General features: G+C 52.1%; 1 protein-coding gene across 1 annotated transcript in view; it reads right to left on the reverse strand.

Annotated features, from left to right (window-relative positions):
* NUAK1 (NUAK family kinase 1) overlaps positions 1-12,774 on the reverse strand; it is a 72,756-nt gene extending 59,982 nt beyond the window's left edge. Inside the window, exon 1 of the mRNA XM_028532487.2 lies at positions 12,151-12,774. Coding sequence (XP_028388288.1) covers positions 12,151-12,405 — 255 coding nt within the window. The 5' untranslated portion in view covers positions 12,406-12,774. The remainder of the gene's footprint in view (positions 1-12,150) is intronic.
* Positions 12,775-27,903: the final 15,129 nt, after the last annotated feature.

The following is a 27,903-nucleotide window of genomic DNA, read 5'->3' on the forward strand; positions in this document are numbered from 1 at the left end:
GGCCTGTGCCCTGACCAAGGACTAAACCAGTAGCCTTTCGCTTTGCAGGACAACACCCAACCCACTGAGCCACACCGATCAGGGCTCAGCAAATTTTATGTATTTTTATTGTATTCCTATGGTGTGCCAGGCACTGCACTAACACTGGGAGGACAAAAATGAGCAAGACACCGAAAAATTGAGATTACAGGACAAAGCCCCTCAGATTGCTGCATCACAAGCCTGAAGACAACTTTCTCGGAGCTTCGAGTCTGGTGCAATGGAGCAAAGTGAATCAAAGCGGGAAGGTGCAGAGGCTGATGGGGCTCCGTGCCCCAGTGGCTACAACCCTGACCCTGACATTCCACAGCCCAGCCCTCCACCCCGGTTCCATGACCTTTAGGCGAGTCACTTGATCTATATCTCTCCTTCCTCGTCTGCAAAATGAATGCACTAATAACAGACTCAAAGGGGAGAAGGCATGGAAGGTAGTCAGAACAGTGCCTGGCACACGCTCGTCACTCACTCACTGTTTCCTGCTACTTGGACTGCCAGAAAAAGGATCCCTCTGCTCCGGACCTTCCTACACATTCGAGAAGGTGGATCCCATAGTGGAGATTTCCACTCAATTCCTCCCCTTTCCAGGATTTCTGCTACCAGCTGCTGGCACACCCACACGCTGGGTCCCTCCCTGAGCATTCCATTTGATTCTGCCCAGGAAAAGATATCCATTAACCTTGAGGAAGATGCGAAGGGGAGCTCTCCCTGGAGTGAGCGCATCACTGCCCTCCCTGCCTTTTCATCCAAACACATTCTCGTGCTGCTGGGCTCTGAGCTGAGCACGGTCTGTCCGCCTCCTCCCTCCCGCTGCTTCTGCTACTTAGAGAAATTCACTTTCGAATCTACTGAGAACCACAGAAAGTAATTATGTTGCATCAAGGGCTGCTGAGAGTTTCTCAAAAGTTTGCTGGCATCTTTTTAATTGATACTGCAAGAGTCATGACTACATAGTGGTGTGCTCGATGCACAGAAATGAGTCATGAGAGATTAAAACACACACGCACACACACACACATACACAACAGGGAATCAGTCTCCTTAAATGCACCAGCAAGGAGGGGTAAGCATGGACCACAAAGACAGGGATCTAGAAATGACAAGAGGTAGGCACACTTTCTCCAAGCAACAGGCAGCTGAGCTCCTTTGGGACGGAGGTCAGAGCTTGTTCTTTGTTGTCCCCCCAGGGCCTCCAAGGTGCCTGGCACCGAGGAGGAAATACCTGAGTAAGTATTTCTAAATGCGCTACCTGAGAGAGAGAGCTAGAACACCGGCCACAATAAAAATATAATAATAACAGATATTTCTACTCTTCCTTGGGAAGCTGTCTAGGTTGTAGCCAAAAGCTCAGGCAGGTGTGGATGTCAGGGTGACAGTGTGGCCCTCTGTGGCAAAGTGGGGTGGCGACAGCATCTCTCATAGGCTAGGTCTGAGGCCGCAGACAAGAAAGTCAGCGAGACGACACAGGCAATGAGCTTATGCCCAGGCCTGGCAAGTATAAAGCGCTCCATACGGGTGAGTTTGATTGACTGATTGATCAGTGGGTTGATTTCATCTTTAAGGATGCAACAGACGTCATATTCGTGAGCCTATTCTTCCTTTTAAGAGACTTCCAAAAACACCTCCTGCCCACCCTGGGGACAGGACCTCTCCCTAGTCTTCTCCTCATCCTCTGAGTGTTGCCGCCACCCCACCTGGCAGCAGGATGAAGGACCCAGGCCGGAGGGATGCTGAGTGGTCCCCATCACTGCTAAAGCCACTGGGAGAAAAAAAAACGGTGTCTCCAGGAAGACCCGGAGGCACAGCTGAAGGCTGAGGCAACCACGGGGCTCTGGCTTCATGGGGACCAAAAGCAAAGCCCCCCTCACTCTAAGTATCTGAGGAGTGAGCAAAGATCCCTCCAGGCCACCCAGTGGCATGGAGTTTGCCCTCCTCTCGACCCCAGATAATAACAGTCAACAGGTACTGAGACCTGTCCACATGTCAGGCACTGTTCTCAGAGCACCCTCCCCAAATCCTTAGGACATCCTAGGAGGTGGGTTCCACCATCATCACCCCATTTTACAGATGAGAAAACTGATAGGGTCTTTGAAAGCGAGGATTTTCTAATTCACACAGGGCCTAGTTCAGAACCCATCTCCCAGGCATGGTGTAAAAGGCAGTATCTGCCTAGAGCTGAACAGGACCCGAAAGGACCGAGAGCTGGCAAGGCGAGAAGTCCTCCCCGGCGTGGCTCCACCCTCCACGTCGGAGACTTTCTAGGCACCAAACAACCTCAGCAGGGCTTGAGAGCCCTACATCCCGCCAACCCCCGCCCCCACCCCCCAGGCGAGGAGTCCCTCCGCCGAAACCCAGGCCCAAGGAAATGAAGTCCGCATCGCACCCGTTCCTTTAGGCAAATCCCAGGGTCTCTTCCTACGAGCCGGGCAGGGACTTTGGAGAACATGCGTCCCAGCCCCTCCGTTTCCAGGTGAAGCGGGGGGGGGGGGGGGGGGCGGGGTTCAACAATGGGGCACCGACTACGTGCGGCGCACTGTGCCCAGGCTGCTGGCGTGCAGACGGCGGGGACCCGGTCCTTCTCTTCCCCGGACAGCGCCTCCCTAGGACACACCGAGAACACTGGCTGTGGGCCCCACACTATTCTGAGCACTGGACGTACAGCCCCTTTGTCCTCACAGCCGCTCCCACTTCACAGATGAGGAAACTGAGTCAGGCGGACCATCCCACGGTTACACAGGAGGGTGGGGGGGTGGGCACTGTCAAACCCACGCAGCCTGGCTCCAGACCACCCCATGCACCCTTTCACAGTCCGAGGCCAGTCGGCCCACTGCCCCTCCACCACCCTGCGGAAGGCTGGGATCTGAGTGTCCCGAGGCACTTGGGGTGAATCATAGGTGAAACGACCAGAGCCAGAAAAGATTCCTTCTCATCTGCCGCCGTCAGCTGTCTTTGTGGCTTTTGAGTCAGCTGGAGGAAATGGGGAGGGAATGGCTCAGACAGAGAAGCAGCCTCCCCCTTTTCACTGGGAGACTGCCCTGGGGCCAAACGGATTCCAGTCGCGCAGCGCACACCCAGAACCGCTTGCACACCGCGAGTCCCCTCTGCTGGGGGGGGGGGGGGGCGTGCAGAGGGGGACCCACCACAGGCCTCTTAGCACCTTCCCGCTGGAAACCTCTTGCTGCCTCTTAATATCTCTAATGAGAGTAAACAAGTGGAATTCTTTTCTCCAGTTGAAAGGGCAAATGAGGAGGGTGTTGGTTCCAGACACACATTACCTCTGCACTCCAGCCAGTTTACAGCTCTCAAAGTGCTTGATTTACAGCCCTGGGATAAAAGGTTTTGAAGATCTTGCAAATGCATCTTGCATCTAAGGCTTGCCCACTCTGCAGAGCTAGCTACAGAGCTAGCTGATCGCCAGGGTTTCTCCGGCAGGGAGCTTGGAGGCTCGGGGGAGTAGGAAGGCAACCCAAGGACGCAGAGCTTTGGGGAGCAGCCTCTAAGGGTGGGGAACAGATTGTCTCTTCCTCTCCGGGCCCCCCGTGCAGTCGGGAGGCAACAGGCAAGGCAGAGGTCCCCACAGATGTCCTCATGGTGGTGAGGAGAGCGGAGACCCAGGGAAGGAGGAGGGAGTTCCCGCGGCGCCTTCCCCACTGCCTCCCACCGTCACAGAACACCCCGTCTCAGCACTGCTGGTGTACTCTTCACATGGTGGTTCATTCATTCATTCGTGCTCACTGGCCACGTGCCACAGGCCTGGCACCAGGCTACAGGCCAGGATGCACTGGTTAGACCGTGCCTGGGTCTCCCTCCTAATGGGCGGCGAGGGCAAAGTGCATGTAGATAAGTTATCAAACCCGCACAGTTTGTGTGCTCCGAAGGGAACAGACACGGGTCCAAGACAGAAGAGCAAGGAACAGGGAATTCAGAGACCCAGGCAGGAGCCTCAGAAACCATGCACAATTCGGAGTTTGGCCCCCTGGCAGCCCAAGAGAGGGATCTGAGCATGAAGAACCACGATCTAAGAGAAGAATGTCACCAGGTACTTGATGCTGGTACTTCTCGCCAACATAATAATGCTGGCTCTATTTCTCAAGAGCCTGCTATGCACTAGGCTCCAAGGCCCCGTTTGGAAGCTTCTACACCCCATTCTTCATGGCAAACCCACCTGGTAGCCGGCAGCCGAGTTTTTCTGGATGAGGAGACAGAAGCTTGGAGGGAACGGGCAGCTCGCCCAGGTCACCATGCTCCCAGGGAGCAGGGAGGACTCTGAACCCCAGCCTGTCTGACTCCACTGCCCGGATGTCTCCCTCCACACCTCCTTCACATACCCCCTCGCACCTTGCGTGGATAACTCCGGGTCTGTTCACTACACACCCCAGCCAACGGCTCAGATCTCAACGGCAGGGCTTGTCGTAGCCTCTGGAACCTGCCACAGTCCTGGGCACTGCAGGAAGCACGCATCAAACGCACCCAGTTTCCTGCTAAAGCGACAGGAAAAGTATATCGTGTTTCTGATAAGAACACTGACGAAAGCCATCGCTCGGATGGGGACACGTGTGACAGGCACCCAGCCCACCCTGTTCTCACAGAGCCACCCGTCTGGTGGGAGCTGCTTCCAGCCCCGAGAGGAGCCTTCTCACATTCTCACCCACCTAGAGCAAAAGGCCTTTTTCTAATTTGTGCACATGCGCCTTTTAGGCTAGTAATGGCCCTGGATGTGTTTCCTGCCCCCCTACTGTGGGCCAGGCACAGGGCTGAAGGCTCAGCTACAGCACAGGAATCCTCTCAACAACCCAGGAAAGGAGAACTCTCATGAGCCCCAGAGGAGGAGACAGGTGTGCAAGAGACAGGTGCCAGGCCCAAGGTCACACAGCTGTCAAGGGGAGGGCCAGGATGGGGGCCCAGGCAGCCTGGTTCCGGGGCACTCTCTCTTGACCACGGCCACCAGGACAAGGCTTTCGTCTTCTGACATGGAGCGTGTGTGCGTGTTCCGTGGACCCACGAGCTGGAATCTTGGAGGCCTGATAGATTGGGGCTTCTACCCCCACCCCCTCTTCCCAACACCCTCCCTGAGCCACAGTTGTCTTTTATAACAGACTTACTGACATCTAATTCACATATCATGGATTCACCCACTTCAAATGCGTAAGTCAGGGCTTTTTCTGTATTCCCAGAAGTGTGCGATCATCATCACGACCAACTCTCCCACACTGTAATCCCCCCAAAGAAGCCCCACGCCCATCAGCGGCGGCCACTCCCATCAGCTGCCAGCACACCCCCAGCCCTGGGCAACCACTAACCAACCCACTTTCCGTCTCGATGGATTTGCCTCGTTTGGGCATCTCGGAGAAATGGAATCATACATTAGGCATGACCTTTTGTGACCGGCTTCTCTCACTTAGCATCATGTTTTCAAGGTTCACCCAGGCTGTAGCGGGTTTGGATATTTCATTTTATTCCTGAATAATGTTCCAGAAATATTCCACAAGTGAAACCATAGAAGTGATCATAAATACCATTCAGAAATAAAGTAAACATGCCACAGTTGAGCCACTCGCCAGCTGGTGGACGCTGGAGTTGCTTCTACTCTGGGGCCCGTGTGCGGGTGTCGTGTGGTCCCGTGTGCACGCTCCCCTGGGGGACCTAGGCGTGGCACTGCCCGGCGCTGGTTTCACGTGCGATTGCAAAGTTGACCAGGGAACCTCGCTGTGGAGACAACATCTGGCTGCTCCTGGGCCGTTTCCAGAGAATTTTATCAATAGAGCCAGACGCCCTTCACGGGTGGGTCATCTGGCCAGCCCCTCCCCTTCTGGGGCCTGGGATCTTCTCATTCCTGCACTGCACAGTGTCGTCTGGGCCAGTGCGATGATAAATGCATTCTTCTTTAAAGCAGATACTTCACAAATCATAACTTACAGATGCTCCGGGACTTTCATGTGGGAAAGACAAATGAGACCGTGCTGTCTGACTCCGGAGCCACTGAGGACAGGAAGCACGGCCAGGAGGCTGACAAGCCCGGGGTAGACGTCTCTGTCTCTGTCTGTCTGTCTGTCTCTGTCTCTCTCTCTCTCATGAGCACATGAAACAGAAGAAAGGGAATTTGTGCAGGAGAGGGCCTGCCTGGCTTTGCAGACTTTTCTACGTAACCCGCCATTCATTTCCAGCCATTGTCTCTTCTTCCCAAACAATCGGAAAGCTCCTTGAGGTCAGAGACGATGACCTGGGTCAGTATTGACTTCAGTTCCATTCTACAAGCCTTTGTGGAGGACCTACTATGTGCCTGGCACTATGCGAGGCATTGCTAGGAGGTTCAAGACAGTGAGTCGGGGCTTACCCACAGAGCGGACAAGACACCTGACTCAACCCTTATCTCCCGCTGCTTCCCAGGAGGAAATGATACCGTGAAGACCTGGCGTGTGGTGTGGGGGCATGTCTGTCTGTGAGCAAGGAAGTGAACGGGCGGACCTCCCGAGGCCCCCCCAGGGCTCCTAGAATCTCAGGATACTTAAGCAACAAAAACCTCAGTGTACGTCCAGGTGGACAGTTCCCTGACCTGACTCACGAAAGCAGGCATGTGGCTCGACACGCAGCTAGTTTGCCAGAGGCAGACACATCTCTCCTCCCCGACACGGCCCGATTCTTATCTTCTCATACCTCAGCCCTTACGAAAACCTCCAGGCTGGCCTCCCCGCTCCGAGCCAGCCCACCAGACTGATGGACTCAGGGCCCCACTGTGAATCAGAACCCAGCCCCCAAGGGGAGGGAAGATGGTCAAGGTCTCTGCGTTTTGGATGCTCCCTGGGTCCAAACCACAGTTCTCCTGCTGCATGGGACCTCTGGCAGGCTAGCGAACCTCTCTGCGACTCAGTTTCTTCATCTGAAAAGTGAGATCATTACATAATTTGGTAAGAGGGTTAAACCATTTTACATGTCCCTGGCATGTTATAATCACTCCAGAACTATTAGCTGCTGTTGTTGTCACTATGTATTAGTATTATCCCATCCTATTTTATCCATCTAGCCCCCTCACTGGGTCCCAGCACAAACCCCGCATTTACAAGCAGTCCAGCCAGCTCACCCTAGAGTCGGCTCTCTGGCGGAATGCCCCATATTTCAGTCTTCTGAAGCTCAAATCAAAGGTCATCTTCAACAGCACTTATTGTCCCTAATCCTGCAGCATGCCATGACCCCTCCGCTGTATTCCCTACTGAAGAACAACAAAACCCTCCCCATCCTCCCCCTCCCGCCCCGCCCCTCCGCCAGGAAAACCATGGCCCCAGGGCTGGTCTTCTGGCATCAGGAGCGAAGCACCACACCCAAACCCAGAGGTGACCAGCTGGACCACGTAAGGGAGATTCTCCACTTCTCTAGCGGCAACAGATTGCAGAACGGGCGGACGTGCTTGACACCGTCTCGCTGTGAGAGCCTGGGCAAGTTCCTTCACCTCCCTCAAGCGTCACTTCCCCATCTGTGAAGCGGGTCCAACTAGAGAGAGTGCATCCCTCTTAGCATTGCTGAGGACCAGAGAAGATATCCGTAGGGTAGACACATCCCAGACTCTCCCCAATATCAGCTGGTAGCAATAAGAGCACCAGGACTAACACGGGGAGGGGGCGTTCCCGGCCGGGATCAACCCCAATGAAATGAACTGCATTCCGCCGTGAAAATCACCTGGAATAACGGAGTCCTGTGTGGAAGGGGAGCCCACAGCCTAGCAACTGCTCGTTCTGCCTCTTCCACCAGACGGTAAGTTCTTTGTCTGTGTCCCGGCATTTAACATGGTGAGAAGCATATGGCAGATGGTAATAAATCTTGGTTGAACTGAGCAGAATTAGTTCAATATTTGTAAGTGCATTTCATCTTTGCTACTCGATTATAAGCTCTTTAAGAGTGAGAATCATGTCTCTTGCTCTAGGAAAGATTTATTAAATGAATGGTGGAATAATACCAAATCAAGAATCGGGCTGCTTAGGCGCAACTCAGTCACTTACGAGCTGTGCAACCTCAGAAAAGTCACTTAACGCTTCTGTGCCTCCCTTTTCCCACCTGCAGGCTGAGAAGCTTGGGCCACGGGGTTGTCTCACTCCCTGACAAGGAGGTAGGGTAGCTGCCATGCGGCCCCTCCACCACTGTGCACGTGACAGCCACACACACCTTGGCTTAGTGGACCAGCCTGCTAATTCACCCCTCCGATTTGCAGTTTTCCAAGACCAGGCTATGAATAGTGGGGCCAATGCTTCAAACACCCCTTTTGGGTCAAATCAGCAACTCTGCCAAGTGAAGCTGGCGCTCTGGGACCTGGAAGCACATTCTGCCCACTGGTCCCGCTTCTCCCGTGCCAGGCCCCGCCCACAGACCTTTCCTCCTGCTTACACAACCCCACAGACAAGAGATAACACGGTGCTCAGGGAAAGCTGAATTTGGCCCTTGGCGGTGAGGGGATCACATGACGCCTCTCCCCAAAACGTTGGCTTTGGTTTTGCCATTTTTGTCAACATTTCATGCCGCCTGAAGGCTCACAGAAAAAGCACGCAGTGTTAGAGCCCCAGGGCCCACTTGACAGCCCTGCCCCAAAATGTAGCAAAGCAAGAGTTACAGAATAAAGTCTAAATTCAAAGCTTTAAAAATACGTTTGGAACCTACAGAAGTCTGGCTGCACTGGCTTCCTATGGGCACACTTCCCTAGCATCCCCTGATCAACCTGAAGAGTTGATTATTTCTTCTACCTCTCTCTCTTGACGCTACAAGGCTAACTGTCCAAAGCATCTATGCCTTTCTGATAGTTCTAAAACTAATCAAAAAGTTCAAGTGAGGTGAGAAAAAAGAATCTGCTAAACAAGGGAACTAAAATTAGCTAGTTTCTCCCCTTTTGAGGCTTTCTATAGATAATTTTACTCAATGCTCACAAGTCCATGACCTCAGTACCATTAGTTGCCCATTTTACAGATGAGGAAGCTGAGGTTTTGAACAGCTACACAGCTTGCCCAAGATCACAGAGCTAGTAAGGAATGGGTCAGGATTCAAATGTAAGCCAAAGCTCTTAGCCTTTCTGCAAGGGTGCCTCAGTGTCGGTCCTGTCACTCTCTGGAAGCAGCCCCTTGGAGTCCCTGTCTCATGGACTTGCTCAGGCAGTGGGCACTGAGACCACATTTGGGATTGAAACTGGGAGGATGCCTGGACCACGCAGAAGGCTGGTCTGGCCGACTCCAACTTCCCAATTCTGCAACTCTTTTGGGGACCGCTTTTCACGGAACATAGAAGAACACGCCGCTGTGTGGTGTTTTCTTCGATCCAGAAGGCCCTCCAGACATGCCATTAAAAGCCACAACATTCTTGTTTTTAAACATTTCTCAGACACCGGAGCGCTGATTTCACAGCATCTCACACAGCCTGACAGCAGGCACCTGACTTCAGCCCCACTCTCGTTGTTGGCAAAGCAGCTCAGAGCCACTGTGCCTCTGGAGAAGGGCTCTAAAAGGTGCGGCTGCAAGTGAAGACAAAACATCATTGCAGAATTCGCCCCGAAGATCAAAAAGGCAGAATCGAGACAGGGTTCCTCAGTTCTCCTCAACTGTACCTTAAAAGCAAGTTGTGGCTGTTGAATGCATCCCTGGAGCCAGAGGGAAGCTCCCAGTTTCAATGAAAATTTCTTGCTGCTCTTGAGAGATTCTGAGTCACAAAGCACTGTATGGCAAAGAAGAACTTACTGACCAATTTTTTTTTATGTTTGTTTTATTTTCTGTTCAGCCAGGCCCAGGGAATTTTCCACCTGACAACTCCTGTTTCTCACTTAAGTTCTTACACCATCTGCAAGCAGTGTGCTCAGCAGGGGCGGGACTGGAGGCCAAGGAGGCCTTCCCTTCACCCAACCTCGCCCAACAGCTTTCCCATCTATTTAATGCAAGGCTTTCTTTCACCAGATGCTTTTGCTAACGTGAGATTATCTATCCAGGAGGGAAGCCGTTTTGGGATTGCCAGTTTCTGGGTCTGGACCTGCCACCAGGTTCAAAATCTTTGCATTAATTTTTGAGTAAAATAAGAGATTGAGCTGAAATAAATAGCACAATGGGAAAGTGAACTAGGGCTGGACAATAATAACAGTAGGGCTGAAGTCTTGGCGGCTGAGAAATGAGCCTCTTCCGTTCTCAGGGCGCCCCCTAGTGGGTACTCGACTAAATCCCGACGGAATGTTCAGAGTTTCTGCAAATAAAGGGAGACACCCACCGTAAGAGAAGGGCAGGCTCCCTTCTCCTGATGCAATCCCTCTCTCTCTAACCTACTCTGTGGGTCAGACAGCCAGACGAGTGCCTGGCAGGAGGCTCCAGTGAAGCTCGGAAAGGTGTCTGCCATAACACAAGATTCCATTCTTTCCATTAGCGGCAGCTCCCCGGCAGTCAGACTTCTGTGTCCCCCGCCCCCCCGCAGATCCCCCCCAGACACACCCTTACCACTCTGTCCCTCACAAGCTCACATCCTCAACCTGCAGCTCCAACCGCATCTGGTTTTCATTATTCCACTTTCCAACTTCCCAGCGCGATTCTTCAACAGCTATTAAGACAACACGAGCAAGAAGCTAAGCTTAGCTTTTGCTTATTCAACATCCAGCCTGGGGAATATCACCTCAGAATAAAAGCATGAATGAAGCGCACGTTTCTCAGCCTCTTCTTCCACAGACCGGGAAGTGTGCTCCTCAAAGGCATCTTTACAATGACCTCTGCTTTAAAGATTTTTCAACCTCCAAAAATGGCACCTGCCCAGAGTGAATTCTCAAACTACTTGCTGGCTATAGAATTTTATTGGAGATGGCTTAAAATACATAATGTACGATGTCTCCAATTTCCAATTAACCTACGACATACCTTTTTTTAAGCTATAGGATAAAGTTGGATTAACCCAAACAGTGAAGCCTAGAATGAGGGAGTTGTCCAGGCATCCAAATATTTGAGAACTGAGGGGCTGAACTTTCTGATTGGTGCCCCATTTTTTTTGTCATAGAACAGTCCCTCACATATGCAAAAGAAAAACACCAACATCAACCTACCAATTCATTCAACGATTCATTTTGCTTTTTCCCCTCTGGTCATCTGTCAAGTCTACAGGCAACCCGGGGCCACAAAACACCCCCGAAAGTGCACGCAAGGAGTCCCAAAATTAGTTCCTGTCTTTGGCGCTCAAGGGATTGAAATACATCTGATATGTTTCAAATCGAAGAACCCTGTTAATTTTCTGCCACACACCACACAAAATCTTTCTGCAGCAGTCAGTCGCTTTGAGCCCAGTCCTCTAGCCACAAGCAGTGTGGATTTCAGGGGCCTGTTCTGCAGAAAGGAAAATGACAACAAACCACGTTGTGCCAACCTAGAGACCCCAAGGCACTCAGGGCGCTCTATGGGGGCTGTGCACATGGCACTGGGACCCTGGCAGGGTTTCAGCTGTCACAGAGTGGGGCAGCTGGGCCAGGCGTCTAAAGCAATTGAGTAGCCTTGCAGCCAGGACCTGAAATGTAATTGAGTCTGCTCATGCCCTGGGCATTTCAGTCCTCCCAGAAGCCAGGCCAAACTGTCACAACCCTCATGCCTGTGGCAGCCTTTACTTTTGCTCCCTAACCTTCTCTCTGAAAAACAGGCAGGAGTCCAACCCTCCTTTGCAGCGACAGCAGCATCATGGTGATAGAGAGTACAAGTGGGAGGATGGAGGGGTCGCATTCATCTGCAGGACAGGGGACTTGGGGGACCGGCTCCAAGCAGAGGACGTGGGTCTGGTTTAGAGTTAGAGCAATAAGGCATTCCAGGGCATGGTCTGAATGCACGCCCGCGAGGGAGACCCCGGCGGTCCCAACGTTGCAATGTGTTTGCAAATCATAAACACTACTTTGCTGCTGGGATAAAAAACCCCCAAAATATGCGCAGACAGGATGTAACAAGTGTTTCAGGAGAGAAACACGCCTGAGTCACGGGGAGCTTGGAGTCTGGGGGGAGAGTGAAGTCTGTCTGGGGGTTCCCGGGAAGCCCCCTCTCGGACGACAGAGCCTCAGCGCCCAAGATCTCCCAGCTCCTGGCGCCCTCGGTCCCCAGCTGCGTCTAGCCCGCGCCCCCTGGGGTCTCCCCAACTCACCACTCGGCCAGAAAACCTCTCGGTGGCCCTCTTGACTTTGCCGTAGGTGCCTTTGCCCAGGGTCTCCTGCAGCTCGTAGCGATGCTTCAAGTTGTGCTTGTGGTGATGCCGCTTCACCCCGTGCGGCTTCCTCGGCTCCGGGGCCGCCGCTGCGGGGGCTGCAGTCGCCCCCGCCACCGCCTCCAGAGGAGAGCCCGGCGACCCCGGCACCAAGTCTTGACCTTCCCGGGGTGCGGGCGCAGCGGCCCCCTCCATGTCCAAACTCGGGGTGAGCGTGATGGAAAGGGCAGGACCCGGCACAGTGCTCTGGGTTTCAGGGTCCCCGCCGAAGGAAGTCGGGGTGCGCTCAGGACCGCTCCCACAGCATTGGGGAGGCGGCCGGATCCCGCTAGGGCTGTGGCTGGGTCACTGGCGGCGGCGGGGACTACACATCTGGCGCCCCCGGCGCGCACGGTCCGCGCACCGCCCACCAGCCGCGGCGAGCTGCGGAGCGTCGGGCGAGGTGGCGGCGGTGGCAGGAGAGGCGGTGGTGTTTGCAGGAGGGAGGGGAGAGGGGTGGCTCCGAGCGCAATAGGGGGAGTGTTATGTGGGCGCCGCGCCCCCCGACCCCTCCCCTGGAGGACGGGCAGACGGGCGGGGGCGGGGCGGCGCGCTCGCCGGGTCCCGGGGGAGGGGGAGCGAGGGGCGGGGCGGCTTCCCCCACCTCACTGCCGCCACCCCGGCCTGGGGCCACCCCTAGCTGAGAGGGGGATGGGTGCGTGTCGCAGCTCGCCCTTTGTGCCGCGCAGTGTAGGCTGCAGGAGCGGCCAGAGGGCTTTATCCTCGCTCGGCTGAGACGGGGGTCGGGGGTTCCAAGCCCGGGCGCCCCCGCCCCGGGCTCGTCCTCCGCAGCTACCGCGGGCCCTCCACTGCCGCCGACGCTGCCACCGCCGCCGCCTCCTGCTCCGGCCGCTCGCCCTCCCTTCTTGCTCGCGCCCGGGTGGCGGCTGCTCGCCGAGCCCGGGGGCCCGGCACCCGAGAGTGCGCCGAGCCGGGGGCCGCCGGGGCCCGCTCGCGATCCGGCTGGGGGCGCCACGGGCTCGGGCGCCCCTTCATTCTTTTAGGTGTTGCCGCGGCCTCCAAGCCGGAGCTGGGGAAGAGGCTGGGGGAGGGGAGGCAGGGCTGGTGTTAGGTTACAGGCGGTGAGTCACGGCCCGACTCCCGCCGCATGCGCACCCCTTCGCCCCGCCTGGGCTGGCACCCCAGCCTCGCCAGCCTGGGGGAGGTCTACCCACCTGGGGCAGCTGCGCGCCCCGGAGAACCCCAAGAAGAGGGCTTTGACTTAGTCCGCGCGACCTCCCCAAAGAAAGGAGCAAGGGAGGCTCCGCGGCTGAACCTGGGGCCCGCCGCCAGACTGCCGGTCCTCCGTCACCATCCAGGACTCCGGCCCGCGCAGCCGCCTGGGAGAGGAGGAATGCTGGGGACGTGGAAGAGATGGGGCGCTAGAGGCGCCAGGACGGAGCTGGGCGCTCACCCTGCCTACCAAGGCTGCCTCCGATGGTGGGCTAACCGGGGTCCCCGTATGGAGCTGGGCCCGGGGCCTGCTGAGCAGGAGGCGACTTGCAGGCCTCTTAACCCTTGGGCCTTGGGACTTATCCTTTAACTAAAAGGGCCAGATCCTGGAGATGCTAACAGCGACCGTACCCCCCAAAGCGGAAGGTCAGAGAGAGAGGGCCTCCGACCACAGCAGAGCTGCACGCGCCTGCACACGCACCCCTTCTTCAAGAGGCAAGGAAAAATGAGGAAGAAAGCAAGAGAAAAGGAGGCCTTAGGGAAAAAAAAATTTATAAATGGTGCGGTATTGCAGACAGGGAGAGGAAGAGTGAGGTATGAAGAATGTCTGGTACGTTCTGCAGATCTCCCGGTGGTTCTTGACTTCTTCTCCAGCGAAGGGGGCTGGGCCTTCCTCTGCCGCTCTCGGGTTCGTCCCTCCTGCATTCCTGCTGTCTTCACTCCTGCCTGCCCCTATCACCTTACCCTGACTGCTGCAATGGCTTGTCTCTCCACAAGCCCCCTGCCTGCTTCCAGGGTAATGGCCTAAAACAGGGCAGTCATCCCATCTTCCATGCCTGCTGCTGGCCACAGTCCAGTGCCTGGTCCTCTCATCTGTCCACGTTTCCCTTCGGCTGCAGCTCCATGTAACCCCTTTGCCCCTTCCTGCCTTCCCCAGGAGCACACTAGTTGTTGCATGACAGAAACACAAAGGCCATGTTTATTCCATTCCCTTTCTGTCCTCCGTATTTGCAGTGCCTGCCTGCCTCCATCCTGCAACTCTGGTCTGCTTGGATGCAAAGTCTGCACAAGGTCTGTCCAAAAGTATCCAGCCATGTAATATGAAAAATAGAGGCATTTATTGAAGAAGATACAGGAAACATTATATGTAAGACAATGATACCTCAGTGATGCATGAGCAGACGCATTGCTGTGATGAAGCTGCCAGTCACCAGTTGCCCATGGCTGCGGCCTTCTGAATCATCTGAATAGTTTCTGGGGAGGAATGTTCAAGCTTAATGCAAAATTTGATGCAAATTCACTGTTCTACTCACTCAGTCATTTTGAATGCGATGGCCACACAGTACACGTGCCCACTCATTAGCATCTACCACCCTCACTGACTAGTATAGTGAAGGCGTCATTGTTCGTGCACGCACATTCCAGCCCACTCTCCTAGGCTGCCAGTTTATACCCATGTCACGCAAACCGTCCTCGTTATATTAACAATGGTTGGACTTTTTCTGGACAGACCTCGTAGACCTTGTGCATGTAGAATAAAGAGTTAGAGTGAGTCACGTAAGGATGGAGCCTGGTTCCCCAGTGAATAGGCTGTGTGACCTTGGTCAAGTGACTTAACCTCTCAGAGCTTCAGTTTCCTCTCCTTAAATTATGGATTACCAATCTGTTTTACAGGTAAGTAGATTATGTCTGTTGTAGTCATTAAAACTGTTCACTACACCCTGGCTGGCGTAGCTCAGTGGATTCAGTGCGGGCTGCGAACCAAAGTGTCACGGGTTCAATTACCACTCAGGGCACATGCCTGGGTTGCAGGCCGTGACCCCCAGCAACCACACATTGATGTTTCTCTCTCTCTCTTTCTCTCTCCCTTCCCTCTCTAAAAATAAATAAAAATCTTAAAAAAAAAACTTACCTCATTAAAAAAAAACTGTTCACCACATAATTTCTGGTTCTTTCCCTCACCTAGGATGTGTTAGGAATCTATACCCCCAACCTCTCGAAATTAGGTGTGGCCATATGCCTTGTTTGGGGTGATGGAGTAAGAGTATTGCTCTCGAGTAGAAACTTTTAAGATCCACTGGGCAAATCCCCATGTCTTGACAATTCTGAAAGTATAGTCTTGGCAAGCCTGTCTCGACAACCATGGAAATGCAGAGACAGAGCCTCCTCCAGCCAGTCTGGGTCTCTGCAAAGGCGGCGGAGCAGTCTCAGCTAACCTGCATTGGAAATGTAGTGTGAGCAAAGTTTGGGGGGCATTGCTTGTTACAGCAACGTAACCTAGCTTATTCTGGCTGACAATGTTGCTCACAAGGACATAGGACTTCATCAGCATTTGTTGAGTGAATAGCACCAACCACAGTTTGGTACCATTTTATGACAGTAAACCCTTTAGAGTGGTTGTTGCGATCCCTGTTTTCAATGGAGAAAACCATACCAGAAAGGTTAAGTAACTTGCCTGAGATTACGTGGGTTATATATAAATAGCCGCACCTGGCTTTAAACCCTACCCATCCAGTCCCAAACCTCCAGCTCTTCCTCTTCCACAGGCACTGTGCTGCTTCTCCTTACATGGGAAGGATGGAAACACCCCGTACAATGCCTGGCACACAGTCCTGCCCCTGCCCGAGCCCTGGGAATTCCTCTCCAGACATTCCTATAGCATTTATAATCTGAACCACAATGCAGCACAATGTTATCATGCATTGTATTCGAGTGTTTTCCATAGATAAAGCTTTCCCTCCAATCCCAGACTCCTGGGTTTAGATAGAGCTTGCAGTCTGGAGTCCGACTGCTTGGGTTCGAATCCCTGTTCTACCACTAGTAATTGACGATCCTGGGCGATTCTTTTCCCCTTCTATGCCTTGGTTCTCTCATCTGCAAAGTGGGGATGGTGATAACATAGATGCTATTAGTGGTGGTAACAATAATAGGTCCTGTGGGGTAGGTGTGAGCATTAAGGGATATAATATACACACTCAATAAATCATGGCGATTATACTTAGTTTTCATCCTCCAGGGCTCCGACTAGAATTCGGGTAAACATGAGCAGTTTAATCACACTGCTTGTTTAGGCTGATTTCTGGCTTCGTTCTGGATCCGGGACAGTTGTAACACCTGCAGCTAGAAGTATGACATCCTCGTGGTCCCACAACATATACTACGTAAGGCGTATTACACTTTCTATTTCCAAAGCAATTGAAAAGAAAGAAGATGCCCTGGCTGGTGAGGCTCAGTGAGTTGAGCATCAGCCTGTGAACCAAAAGGTCACCTGCAAACCGAAAGGTCACCTGCAAACCAAAAGGTCACCTATTAGATTCCCAGTCAGGGCACATGCCCAGGTTGCTGGCCAGGTCCCCAGTCAGAGGGGCCCAAGAGGCAACCAGTTGATGTTTTTCTCACACGCCAATGTTTCTCCCCCACTCTTTCTCCCTCCCTCCCCTTCTCTCTAAAAATAAATAAAGTCTTTTTAAATTAAAAAAAAATAATAAAGAAGGTATGTTCGCTTCCTTGAGAAATCTTTGCTCAGAAAACCAGTAACAGTAATGCCAGTTATCATTCATCTACTATCTACTGTCTTCCAGGACCTTTACAGGTATTACTTCTAGTCATCATACAACTGGCACTTGGGTGTTAGGACCCCCATTGGGCTACTGAGAGCACTGAGTGTCAAGGTAAATCGTCAGGCAGCCAGCAACTGCCTGAATCAGAGTTTGAACCCAAGTCTCTGACGCAAAGGCTTTGCTCAGACCCCTGTTCCAAGCTGCCTGACATCCCAGCTCACGCCAGTGAATGCCTGTGCTTTGGCTGACACTTGTCTTCCATTTTTCGCGATGAGGTTTTGGAGAGTTACCAGAGATCGTGACACTTCTAACTTAAGAATGTTGTCTGGTAGACATTTTGCATTAAAGAGCAACCTAAGAAGACGCTTATCTTTCACTGTGGCAGGAGATTGCTAGCCGCCCACCAAAAACTCATGTGTCTCCTTTTATAGGAGAGCTGGTAGACAGCTGCTCAGCGGGTGCTACATTTCCCAGCCTCCCTTGCATCCAGGCATGGCCATGTGGCTAGTTCTCTCTAACGGAATATGAGCAAAAGTGATGGACCCAGGCGAGGACGTTTAAAAACTGTTCTGCCTTCCCCACTTCGCCCCCCTAGAAGCAGAGGGTTCCAAGGCCTCAAAGGATGGTAGACTCACTAGACAGAAGCAGCCTGGGTCCCTGCCTCACCTTGAGGAATGAGGCCACCCTCTGATCAGGACATTGGACTGGTGCCAGAGTGAGAAATAAACTGGTACTGTGTTAAGCCACCGGAAATTAGAAGGTGTTTTTGTTACAGCATCCAGTACCGCCCTCACTAATGCAGACAGCTTATGCTAAGTCACATTTACATACAAAAAGCAAAATGGAAGATTACAGCAACCACCTGCATCGTTGAAACCAAAAATGCCACTTTTATATTCACTGTCTACTTGCTTATTTAAGGAGAAAGCAGGTTGTTTGGAGCCAGAGTTTTTTCTTTAATTTTTTCCTCAGGTATGTGCATCAGGGACCAAAGAAGAGGATTCAATGGCCATAAAGCAGTAAGAAACACATTTCCCCATTCAACAGTATCTCTTACTCTCTGACTGCATGCCAGCTCTCTGGGGCTGAGGGTGTGCTGGGATGGGATGGACACGGTCTCATCCTCACGAAGCTCCAGCCCGTGGGGAATAAACACCACGCACAGCATCCAGCTGACCTCTGGCCACCAGACCTCTCGGGAGCACCCAGGCCATTTGGATGCGAAATCGATACCTAAAATAAAAACTTAAATTTACTCACAAGTCAAAAGAGAAAGCTGTGTGTCTCCCCATGCTGAGTGGCTAGAGAAATAGGAAGGATGATGGTTGGGAGCAGAGATTCCTAAAACAAAACCACTGGGCTCAAACTCTGGCTCTATAGCTTTTAAGCTGCGCATTCTCGGACTTTTTTTTTTTGTTTCTCAGTTTCCTCATCTTTAAAATGGGGACATTCATAATACCTAGCTCAAAGGGTTTCTGTTGAGGACCCACCGAGTTAATGCAACAAAAGCACTAAAAACAGCATGAGATGGGCACTAGATCCTAACAAATGTTGCCATGGATATTACTTACCACCTTCCCCACTGGTATTCTGTTCTGTGTTTAAAAGGATACAAGGCAAGACCTTTTCATGGGAATTGATGGATGACGCCAGGAAAGAGAATTATTAACAGAGCCAGGGGATGTTACAAGGCTTCCACCGAAGTAACCCAGACTGAGACCTTCCTCTCCACTTTTCTCGGTGACTCAGAGGGCAGGAGCCTCCTGTTTGGGGAGAGCCTCAGTTCCAGCACCCACCACAGTATGGGGTCAAGGACAGGTCTTCTAGTCCCCGCTGTACCCGATGGTGCTCCCCAGGGATAGGAGCCTTTGCCTCTCTGTGGGATGATGTCCTCAGGCAAGGTGACTTAGGGTGACCCTCCCGCGCTGACGATTTTGACCCGTTTGCAGATTTCGGCGCTACATTCCCGCACAGGCCTTATCTTTCCCCTTCTTTGTGCACATGTGCTGAGGATGGGGGGGGGGGGGGAGGACAATCAGCAACAGTTCCGTTTGCTTTGTGTTCTCTGCCTTAACTTGACACTGAAAAACAAGATAGCTTCTTCCTGGGGTGGGTGGGGGAGGGGAGCAGCGGGGGACTCGTTGGAAGGTCCCGCTGCGCTGTGGAGGAAAGAAACTGAAGTCCAGAAAGTCCAGAAAGCAAATCTGTCACACGCGGGAGCGCGTGCCAGCATCCGGTGGGGGGAAGCACCTCTGATAGGCCATAATGGAAGCGCCTTTGGGTGCCTTTGAGGTGACATGAGGGGTTCTGGGCAGGGTGCGTGGAGATGTGAAGAGCTCTTCTCTACGTTTTGCTGCGTGAATGAATGCATTCAACCGCATCAGCCGAGCGCTTACCATGCGCCCATCATGAATCCATCAGCAGGGACTGGGGATACAGCAGTGAACAAGAACGACATCCCTGCCTTCGTTAGGTGTACAGGTAGACCATTTACCATGGGCACATGTGTGTATCAAAGGTCAGGTCATGGCGAGAGCTGGCAGGAAGAAAAAACCAGGGTTAAGGAGGAGGGTAGGGTGTGATGATGGTAGCAAGGAGAAGACTTTCTGATGAGAAGGTGACATTCGAGCAGAGGTCCCCAGGGAAGCCAGGGAGTGTACAATCGGGACATCTGGGGGACCATAGGATACCTGGGGAAGAGCCCCCCAGGCATAGGGCAGAGTAAGTGCAAAGGCCCTGGGGCAGGGATATTTCTGGCAGATTACTGAAAGCGTAAGGAGGTCATTGTGAGTGGAGTGAAACAGAGTAGTAGGTGTGGAAGCCAGAGAGTTAACTAAAGACCGAATCCTGTAGAGCTCTGTGTGATGCTACAAGAACTGTGGGTTTTGTTTTGAGTCAGGCAGGAGCCGTTGGCCCATGCTGATGAGAGCAGTGACACAGTCAGACTTGAATTGGAAGAGTCTCCCTCTAGCCACTGTATTGAAAATAGACTTGGGAAGAGAGGGATGCGATCTGGGGGGAATCGGAAGGGGCTATGACACGTGCCAAGGAGAGGTGCCCACAAGAACTAGAAAGCAGGGACTACCGCACTGTGGTCAGTCTCCTCAGTGCGATCCTTCCTCCGGGCAGTCACCAGAGTTTGCTCCTAAAACACACATCTGACCCCCTGTCTCCTTCCTCCAAGATTCTGCTGACCTCCTGTGACCTTCAGGACAACGCCCTAACTCCTCAGCCTGACTCGGCCTGAAGAGATAAGGGGAGCACTGGCATTAGCACCAGAAAGACCTGGATTGGACTCCTGCCCCGAGAGAGCAATCCCCAGCTGTGTCACTGTGCCCACGTCCCTGGACCTCTCGGACCCGGGTTTGCTCTCTTTCCAACTTGTCCTGACCCACACGTCGTCAGCTCTGTGAGGGCAGGGTCTTTGTCTTGCTCCCTGCTGTGTACTCAGCACCCAGAACAGTGCCTAGCACATAGGAGGCACTCAACAAGTAGGTGTGGAGCCAGTGAATGAGCCGATGCAGGAGAAAGCATCAGACCCAGTGGCTGGCACACAGCTGTGACCTTCTCCTGCCGAGTAATGTTGGTTCCGCTTTCCCCGCACGGCCAGACCCTAACAGTGCACCCGGTGCGAACCCACACCACCCCCTCCCACTATGCACGCCGCGTTCCAGGGCACTTCTCACTGTTCCATGCCTCGCTGCCTCTGCACACGCTGTGCCCGATGCCTGGGATGCCCTGTGTCCTGTCCTGCAGGTGACGAATTCCTACTCATTGTGGCGACCTAGCTTAAGACGTCATCTCTCCTTTGATCTCAGGACTGCAGGCTCAGTTCTCTGTCCCTGTGGTATTAGAATTCTTTGACCACGTGCCCAGCTCTGCCCAGTTGCCTGAGAGCTCCAGAATGGCCAGCTCTAAGACAGTGCTGTGCATTAAAATATAATGCGAGCTACATATGTCACTTTCACATTTCTAGCAGCCACCTTAAGAACAAGTAAAAAACTAAATTATTTTTAATAATGTATTTTATTTTACCTAGTATGTCCAAAATATTACCATTTCAATATGCAATCAATATAAAAACCCATTGAGGGCATATTTTACATTCTTCTGTCTTCAAACACTGTTGTGCATTTTACCATTAAACTAAGTCACAATTCATCCTGTCCCAGGTGGCTCAGTTGGTTGACCCATCATCCCATACATCAAATATTGAGGGTTCAATTCCCGGTCAGGCACATACCTAAGGTGTGGGTTCAATCCCCCGGCAGGGAGCATACACAAGGCAACCAACTGATGTCTCTCTCTCTCTCTCTGTCTCTCTCAAATCAATAAACATATTCTTGGATGAGGATTAATAATAATAATAAATAAATAAACAATAAATCCAAATTCACAGTTAAGTTCTTAATGGTTAAACTGAAATTTAACCCTATTAAAACAATCAAGTTGTAGTTAACAGAAAACTATTTTGCACTGCTCCACGGTTTCTTCATTTAAAATTTTGTTAACTGCATAAAATTAAAACTTTAGTTCTCCCATCCCATTTCTTTTTTTTTTAGATTTTATTTATTTATTTTTAGAGAGGGAAGGGAGGGAGAAAGAGAGAGAGAGGGAGAAACATCAATGTGCAGTTGCTGGGGGTCATGGCCTACAACCCAGGCATGTGCCCTGGCTGGGAATCGAACCTGCAACACTTTGGTTCGCAGCCGGCGCTCAATCCACTGAGCTACGCCAGCCAGGGCCCCAACCCATTTCAAGTGCTCAGTAGCCACAGTCTAGAGGCTGCTGTGCCCAGCACGACAGGTCTGGGTCTGAACCTTCTTTCTAAGGAAAGGATCCATCTGGTTTGCGGCGGGGGCCGTGTAAACATTAAATGGATGGGTGGATGATGGATGGACAGATACATTTTACTACCTTCACGTCCTCCCTAGTTTACTTCCTTATTTCTTACTCCGAATATGCACCGTCGAGGAAAGGAAGAATAAACTTAAGGGAAAGGTGAGTCCACAGAAATCTTCCGTGTCCTCCCAATCTTTCAATTGGCCCCACTGGGCCAAGTTCAAATGCATCAAAGTTCTACCCTCCGACCTACGCAGCGCAGCAACCCAGCACCATCAGCTCTCGGCTCAGGCATCACCTCGTCCGTGGGGTCTTTCCTAGCCATCCCATTCTAAGCGGCAGCCCACCCTGGCCTCCCTCCTCCCACCACTGCTGCTCCCTACCCCCTTTCCCTGCTCGATTCTCCACCGCTGCATTTGCCAGCGTGTGGTGTGCTACACTTATTTGTTGTATTTGTCCGGACAAAGCAGGAGTTTTTATCTATGTTGTTCACTCATGGATCCTCAGTACCTGGTATATAATAAGTTCTCAAATCATTCTTTATGAATAAATAAATAGATCAATGAGTAGTTTCAGTTCCAGCTCTTTTATGTGCTAGTTCTAAAACCCTAGTGAATAATTAAAGACTAAACCTCAGTTTCCTTATCTGTGAAATGGGCATCACACGTCGCCATACAGAGTTGTGTGATATGACCCCACAGGGTTAATGCCTACCTTAGGAGACTAAAGAAGATAATGTCTACGAAGTATTTAGCAGAGTAGCTACATAGCCACGTGGTGAGCACTGATAAGAATGGCAGCTGCTATTATTACTGTTTAAATAATATTATTAGATTTAATCTCTCAGGTCTATGACATATAAACACTACCAGGTCAATAACCATGTAAAGCAAATACAAGTTCCCAAGTAATTCTGTCCCAAACAAACAAAAAAAAAAAAAACTAGGTCAGGGAAAAAGAGGCTCGAGATCTAGATTTCCAACATAAGTGCCTATATTTACCTGTCCTCCTTTTATTTATGTTTCCAACCATGGGATACGGGTCCCTCCTCCCGCTGCACCAAGACTCGGGGTAGCTTCAGTGTCCGGCCAGTACCTGTTGTGTTTACCGTCACCAGGGACTTAGGCTCTAAAAGCAGCCACAAGAGGGTGAGCATTCCGGGCGCACCACCAGCCTGCCCTTGACGGCAGAAGCTCTTGGCTCACCTGCTCTGGAACTGTCAGTCACATGGGCCTCCAGTGGCCCGGGGTCTGGCGGCTGGGCACAAGTGGAGCCAGGCTGCCCGGCCAGCCAGCTGGGGAGGGATGGTGAGCTGCCTTCCTGGCAGAGGGGGCACGTGCCCCAAATTCCTCGCAAGGGCCTGCTTCTCCTGCTCCCTCTCTAGCCACGCCTCATCCTCTGAAACCCTTCATTTCACAGGCACGTTTTCGGTCTGCCCTTCACTCTATGATCTCTGCGTCCACCTGTTCATCCGTTCGTCCAACAAACGTGACTCGAGCATCGATGAGACGCAGCGATTGCGCAAGGACCAGGGCGGATGGATACAGAGTGTTATACCACGTGAGACCGTCCTCCGCCCTCGGGAAGTTTCCAATACCTTGCAATACCTTGCCTCGGTGTTGGGCTTCACAGTTTACAAGACGCTTTCGCAGGCGTGGGCTCTTCTAATTCCCACAATGGCATCTTACTAGGAATTAGCTTTTTTTACGCTCCCCACTTTTCCCTGGAGGTGCTCAGAGACTGGGTGCCTTCCCTGAGGTTTCACAGCTTCCCAAACGGGGAGCGGGGATTCCAGCACAGGTTTGTTTGTTTGTTTTTTCAGCTGCACCACAGCTTTTATGCAGGCAACACCACATCTCACAAACAGCAGTTCTTTGAAAGTCACAGAAAGTCAGCTCTTTGGAAGATAGCAGTCACTTGACTGGGCACCTAATGGCTCCAGAAAGAAATTGCACGTCCTACATGGGGAGGAGAGAGACTGACTGTCTCCCCGGTAGGACGGAAAGTTCCAGGAATTTGGGTGAATGGGGCGTCCCGCCAGATCTGTCTTTGCTGGGTCCCTCCAGGCCGAGCACTTCACTCGGGATTCCCGAAACTCGGAACTCAGAGCCCCGATTGTCCCAAGGAACGGGACGTGGACAGATGCTGGAAACACACACACACACAGGTACAAACCACGCCTCTCCCCCCAAACACCATTTCTGGCGTCCCCGCCTCTGTTAAACCTGAAGTTCTCCTGCAGAAACTTCCAGGCGGCTTTACGAGAACAAACCTATTCCCACAGCACCACCAAGTGGCCGAGTCTCTCTGCCCACTAAAAACTCCACGAAGCGGCATCCGGAGAAGTGTAGCTCCCTTCAGGGCGAGCCAAGGCACAAAATACCAAGAAAAAGAACTTGGCAGCATGGAGATGGGGTGGAGAAATTCAGGGGAGATTTAGGAGGTGTGGACAGACGGAAGGCAAGCAGCCAAAGCTGTTTATCAAGAAGCGATTTGGCAGGGATTCATTGACTATTAGGCCTGCAAGTGGCCAACCCTTCCCTTTCAAACGAATTCTTAGTTCAATTACATTTTACATTCGGTATTATTTTGTGCTAGTTTCAGGGGTACAGCATCGCGGTTAGACGTATTTTCAGCACCCACCCGGCACCAAAAATAGTTATTGCGGCATCATTGACGACATTCCCCATGCTGTGCTTTTTACATCCCCGTGACTGTTCTGTAACTACCAGTCTGTGCTCCTCAATCCCTTCCTCTTCATCGCCCAGTCCCCTGACCCTAACCCCAAACCCTTCCCAGCCCTTCTCTTTTTATAGATAAGAAAACTGATGTTAGGGTCCCCAACTCCCAACCCCTTATCCTGCACACTTCCCCCGCCCCATTACACAGTCTCTCTGGGCCTCGGTTTACCCCTCTATAAAGTGGGGGTGATGATACCTTTCACAGGGGGACAGTGGCATATTTTTTAAAGGGTACACATGTGAAAGCCGCTTGTAAAACCACAACAAGTTGCTGCAGCCTCTCGGCCTCCCTTTCCCAGTGGAATGCGTGGCGACTTCAGCCTCCAGATCAGAAGAGGACTGAGAGCCAAGATGAGGAGCCAGAGAAAGGGCAGGACAAAGAATCCCAGCCCGGCTTCAGCCTGGCCTCCTGCTCTTTCAAAAAGAGCAGCCACCTCGGCGTTCTTTCAAAAGGGCAGCTGATTGGACTCCGGGCACCTCCATTATGCCAGAAGGGCATGTAGGGCAATGAACGTGTCCCTGGGGTATTTCCATGCAGCAGTCGCCTTCCTGCCTCGCACTCTGCTTCTCGCCTCTGGCCTTCTCGGGTTGCCGTCCAATCGGGCAGACGACAGGTGATGAGTGGGCTCTGGCCTGAGGGACTAGATCCCCATGCAGACAAAGAATGGACGGGGACAGGGGCCTGGGCAGTTGGCGAAGAGGGGCAAGGATCTGTTGCTGAGATGGGGGATGGGGATTAGCCCGCTCTGCCTACGCCCGGCCACAGCAAGACACAGCAATTATCCACGGAGTCTGGGTCCCCAGTGCTTTGACGTAAAATGTCCCAGCGGCTCTCACCGTGCTGCTCGGGTCATGGACCTGCTGCTGTTCCAGATCACCACTGGACTGAGCCATTCCTCAGCATCCAGCTGCATCTGCCTGGAACAAGGCAGCCAAAGTTGAAAGCCAAGGCAACACAGAGGGAGTCCAACACAGGCGAGGCCATGGGTATTGAGAACGGAAGCTCTGAAGCCTGTTCTGGGTCAAACCCTGCTCCTTCCATCGCCAGCTGTGTGATGTTGGGCAAATTTGCTGAATTTCTCTGGGCCTCGGTTCCTGCATCTGCAAAATGGGAATAATACCTAACAAACACAAGCTGGTGGGGATTCTGTTAAAATAACTTGTGTCTGGCACATGTAAGAGCTCGATTTGGAGAGGACATTGTTACTTTTTACTGTCGGGGCAGCAATTCCTCCTTAGGCATGTTGGTAGCCCTTCGTCCCTTGGATCAGAACTGTAAGAAACACTTGCTACAGGTGAATGAATGAGTGAATGAATGAACTGACAAGTGCAAGGGCAGCACGCTGCGTTCTGTCTGATGACGTCTAGAAGAGCCATGCTATTGCAGTATTGTGTCCAGCTTGCAGATGACCAACGTGAGTCCCACAGTCTTTCTCCTCCTCCAATGGACCTCCCCGCTCCTGGAATCTGGGCTGGCTTTATGACTTGTGCGGCCCATAAAAGGCAGTGGAAGTGGTGACTGGCCAGTTCCAAGCCTGGACCTCAAGGGGCCTTCTTCGTTGCTTCTCTCTCTCTCTCTCTCTTTCTTTCTCTAGGCCTTGGGCCACCGCCACAGGAAAAGGCCTAGACTAGCCAAGCCTGTTGGAGAGTGGGAGACCACATGGACCAGAGTGGGGCCAACCCAGCTATGGCTGTCCTAGACTGGCCAGCCCCCAAGCCATCCAGCAGCTGACCACAGATGCATGAACCCAGCAGCCCTAAGTCCCACCTGGCCCAGAGAAATAACCAGTCACCCAGAGTCTCAAGAACTAAATAAATAGCTGTGGTTTTAAACCTCCAACTTTTGGAGTCATTTGTTACACAGCAAAAGCTAGCTAATACAACTGGCAAGCCTGGTGTGCCTGGGATGGTAGTGAGAGTCGCTGTGACCGTGCACAGGTCCTCTGAAGGCTGAAGTTCAGCAAGGAGCAGCCCACCTGGTGTCCTGGCCAATCGGGTCAAAGAGCGCGGCTCTGTCTCCTCGTTGGTGCTCTCATTCCAAAGACGAGACACACGGTCTGCAAGACGAGAAAGAGCCCCAGTGGCTTCAAACGCTCTTTGAAAACAGGCCAAACAGGCACACAGGTCTTCCATTCCAGCCCCCAAAGGCTTGAACACACCAGTTCTCAAACCCTGACATCAATCTCGCCCTACCAAGAAGTGACTATTGTGTATCCCAGAATTAGAACATTTCAGAGGAATGTCCGATGCATACAATGAAGTGCCAGGAAAGCCTCTTATGTAACTCAAAGGAAATGAAATCAGTCCTTTTGGAAGTGACTTGGATCCTGGAGAGGACACTCATCTGTTTTTCTGGTTAGTGAACAAGGACTCAGCATTTCTAGAAAGGGATGAGAGCCTTGCCCACCCCTCACCAAGTCCTGGCTCCAGAGTTGCCGCGTTTCGCCCAACGGGCTGTATCCCTGTAAATGGAGAGAGCTGTGCCTACCTCCCGGAGACAGGAGCTGGCTTTCCTACCCGCTTCTCCATTGCTCCCCCATGTTGATATAATCCAAGTCGTTAGCCTCGAGATGCATTTCTAGGAGTGTAAGGAGGAGGACAGAGGCAAGCTTTTCCTGAGAAGATCCTTGGTCATTTAGTCATTGAAAAAAAAAAAAAAAAAACCCCTCATAAGCTGGCACTGTGCTCAGCCCTGGAAATGAAACGGTGACAAGACACAGGACCTTCCTTCCAGAAGAAGGAAACAGAAAAGAAAGATGAAGAGGAGGAGACCTGATAACCAGCCTGAGGGTTTTTTTTCCTCCAGTCAGTGTTTTTGGGGTTTGTCTTGTGTGAAGCTTTCCTGTCTTGAGGGCCGGGCACAGCGCTGGGCTCCAGGGGAAAAGCGTGTTAGGAAATTAAACAGAACCTACTTTCAGGAAGATAATAGTAACTGTGGTTAACAATACTACTGTTTTTATAACTCCCTTGATTTCATTTTGCTTTGTTACTTTTTGTGTGACAAAACACACATAATATAAAATTTACCCTTTTATTTTTTTTAAGGTTTTTTATTTATTTCTTTTTAGAGAGGGAAGGGAGGGAGAAAGAGAGAGAAACATCAATGTGCAGTTGCTGGGGGCTGTGGCCTGCAACCCAAGCATGTGCCCTGACTGGGAATCGAACCTGCAATACTTTGGTTCGCAGCCCGTACTTAATCCACTGAGCTACACCAGCCAGGGCTTAAATTTACCCTTTTAATCACCTGAAGCGCTCGGTTCTGCGTCAGTAAGTCCACTCACATGGTTCTGCAGCCGATCTCTGGAAGTCGTCCACCTTCCCCGGCTGACGCTCTGCAC

Source organism: Phyllostomus discolor, chromosome 2 (genome assembly GCF_004126475.2).
Source record: "Phyllostomus discolor isolate MPI-MPIP mPhyDis1 chromosome 2, mPhyDis1.pri.v3, whole genome shotgun sequence".
Lineage (NCBI taxonomy): Eukaryota > Metazoa > Chordata > Mammalia > Chiroptera > Phyllostomidae > Phyllostomus > Phyllostomus discolor.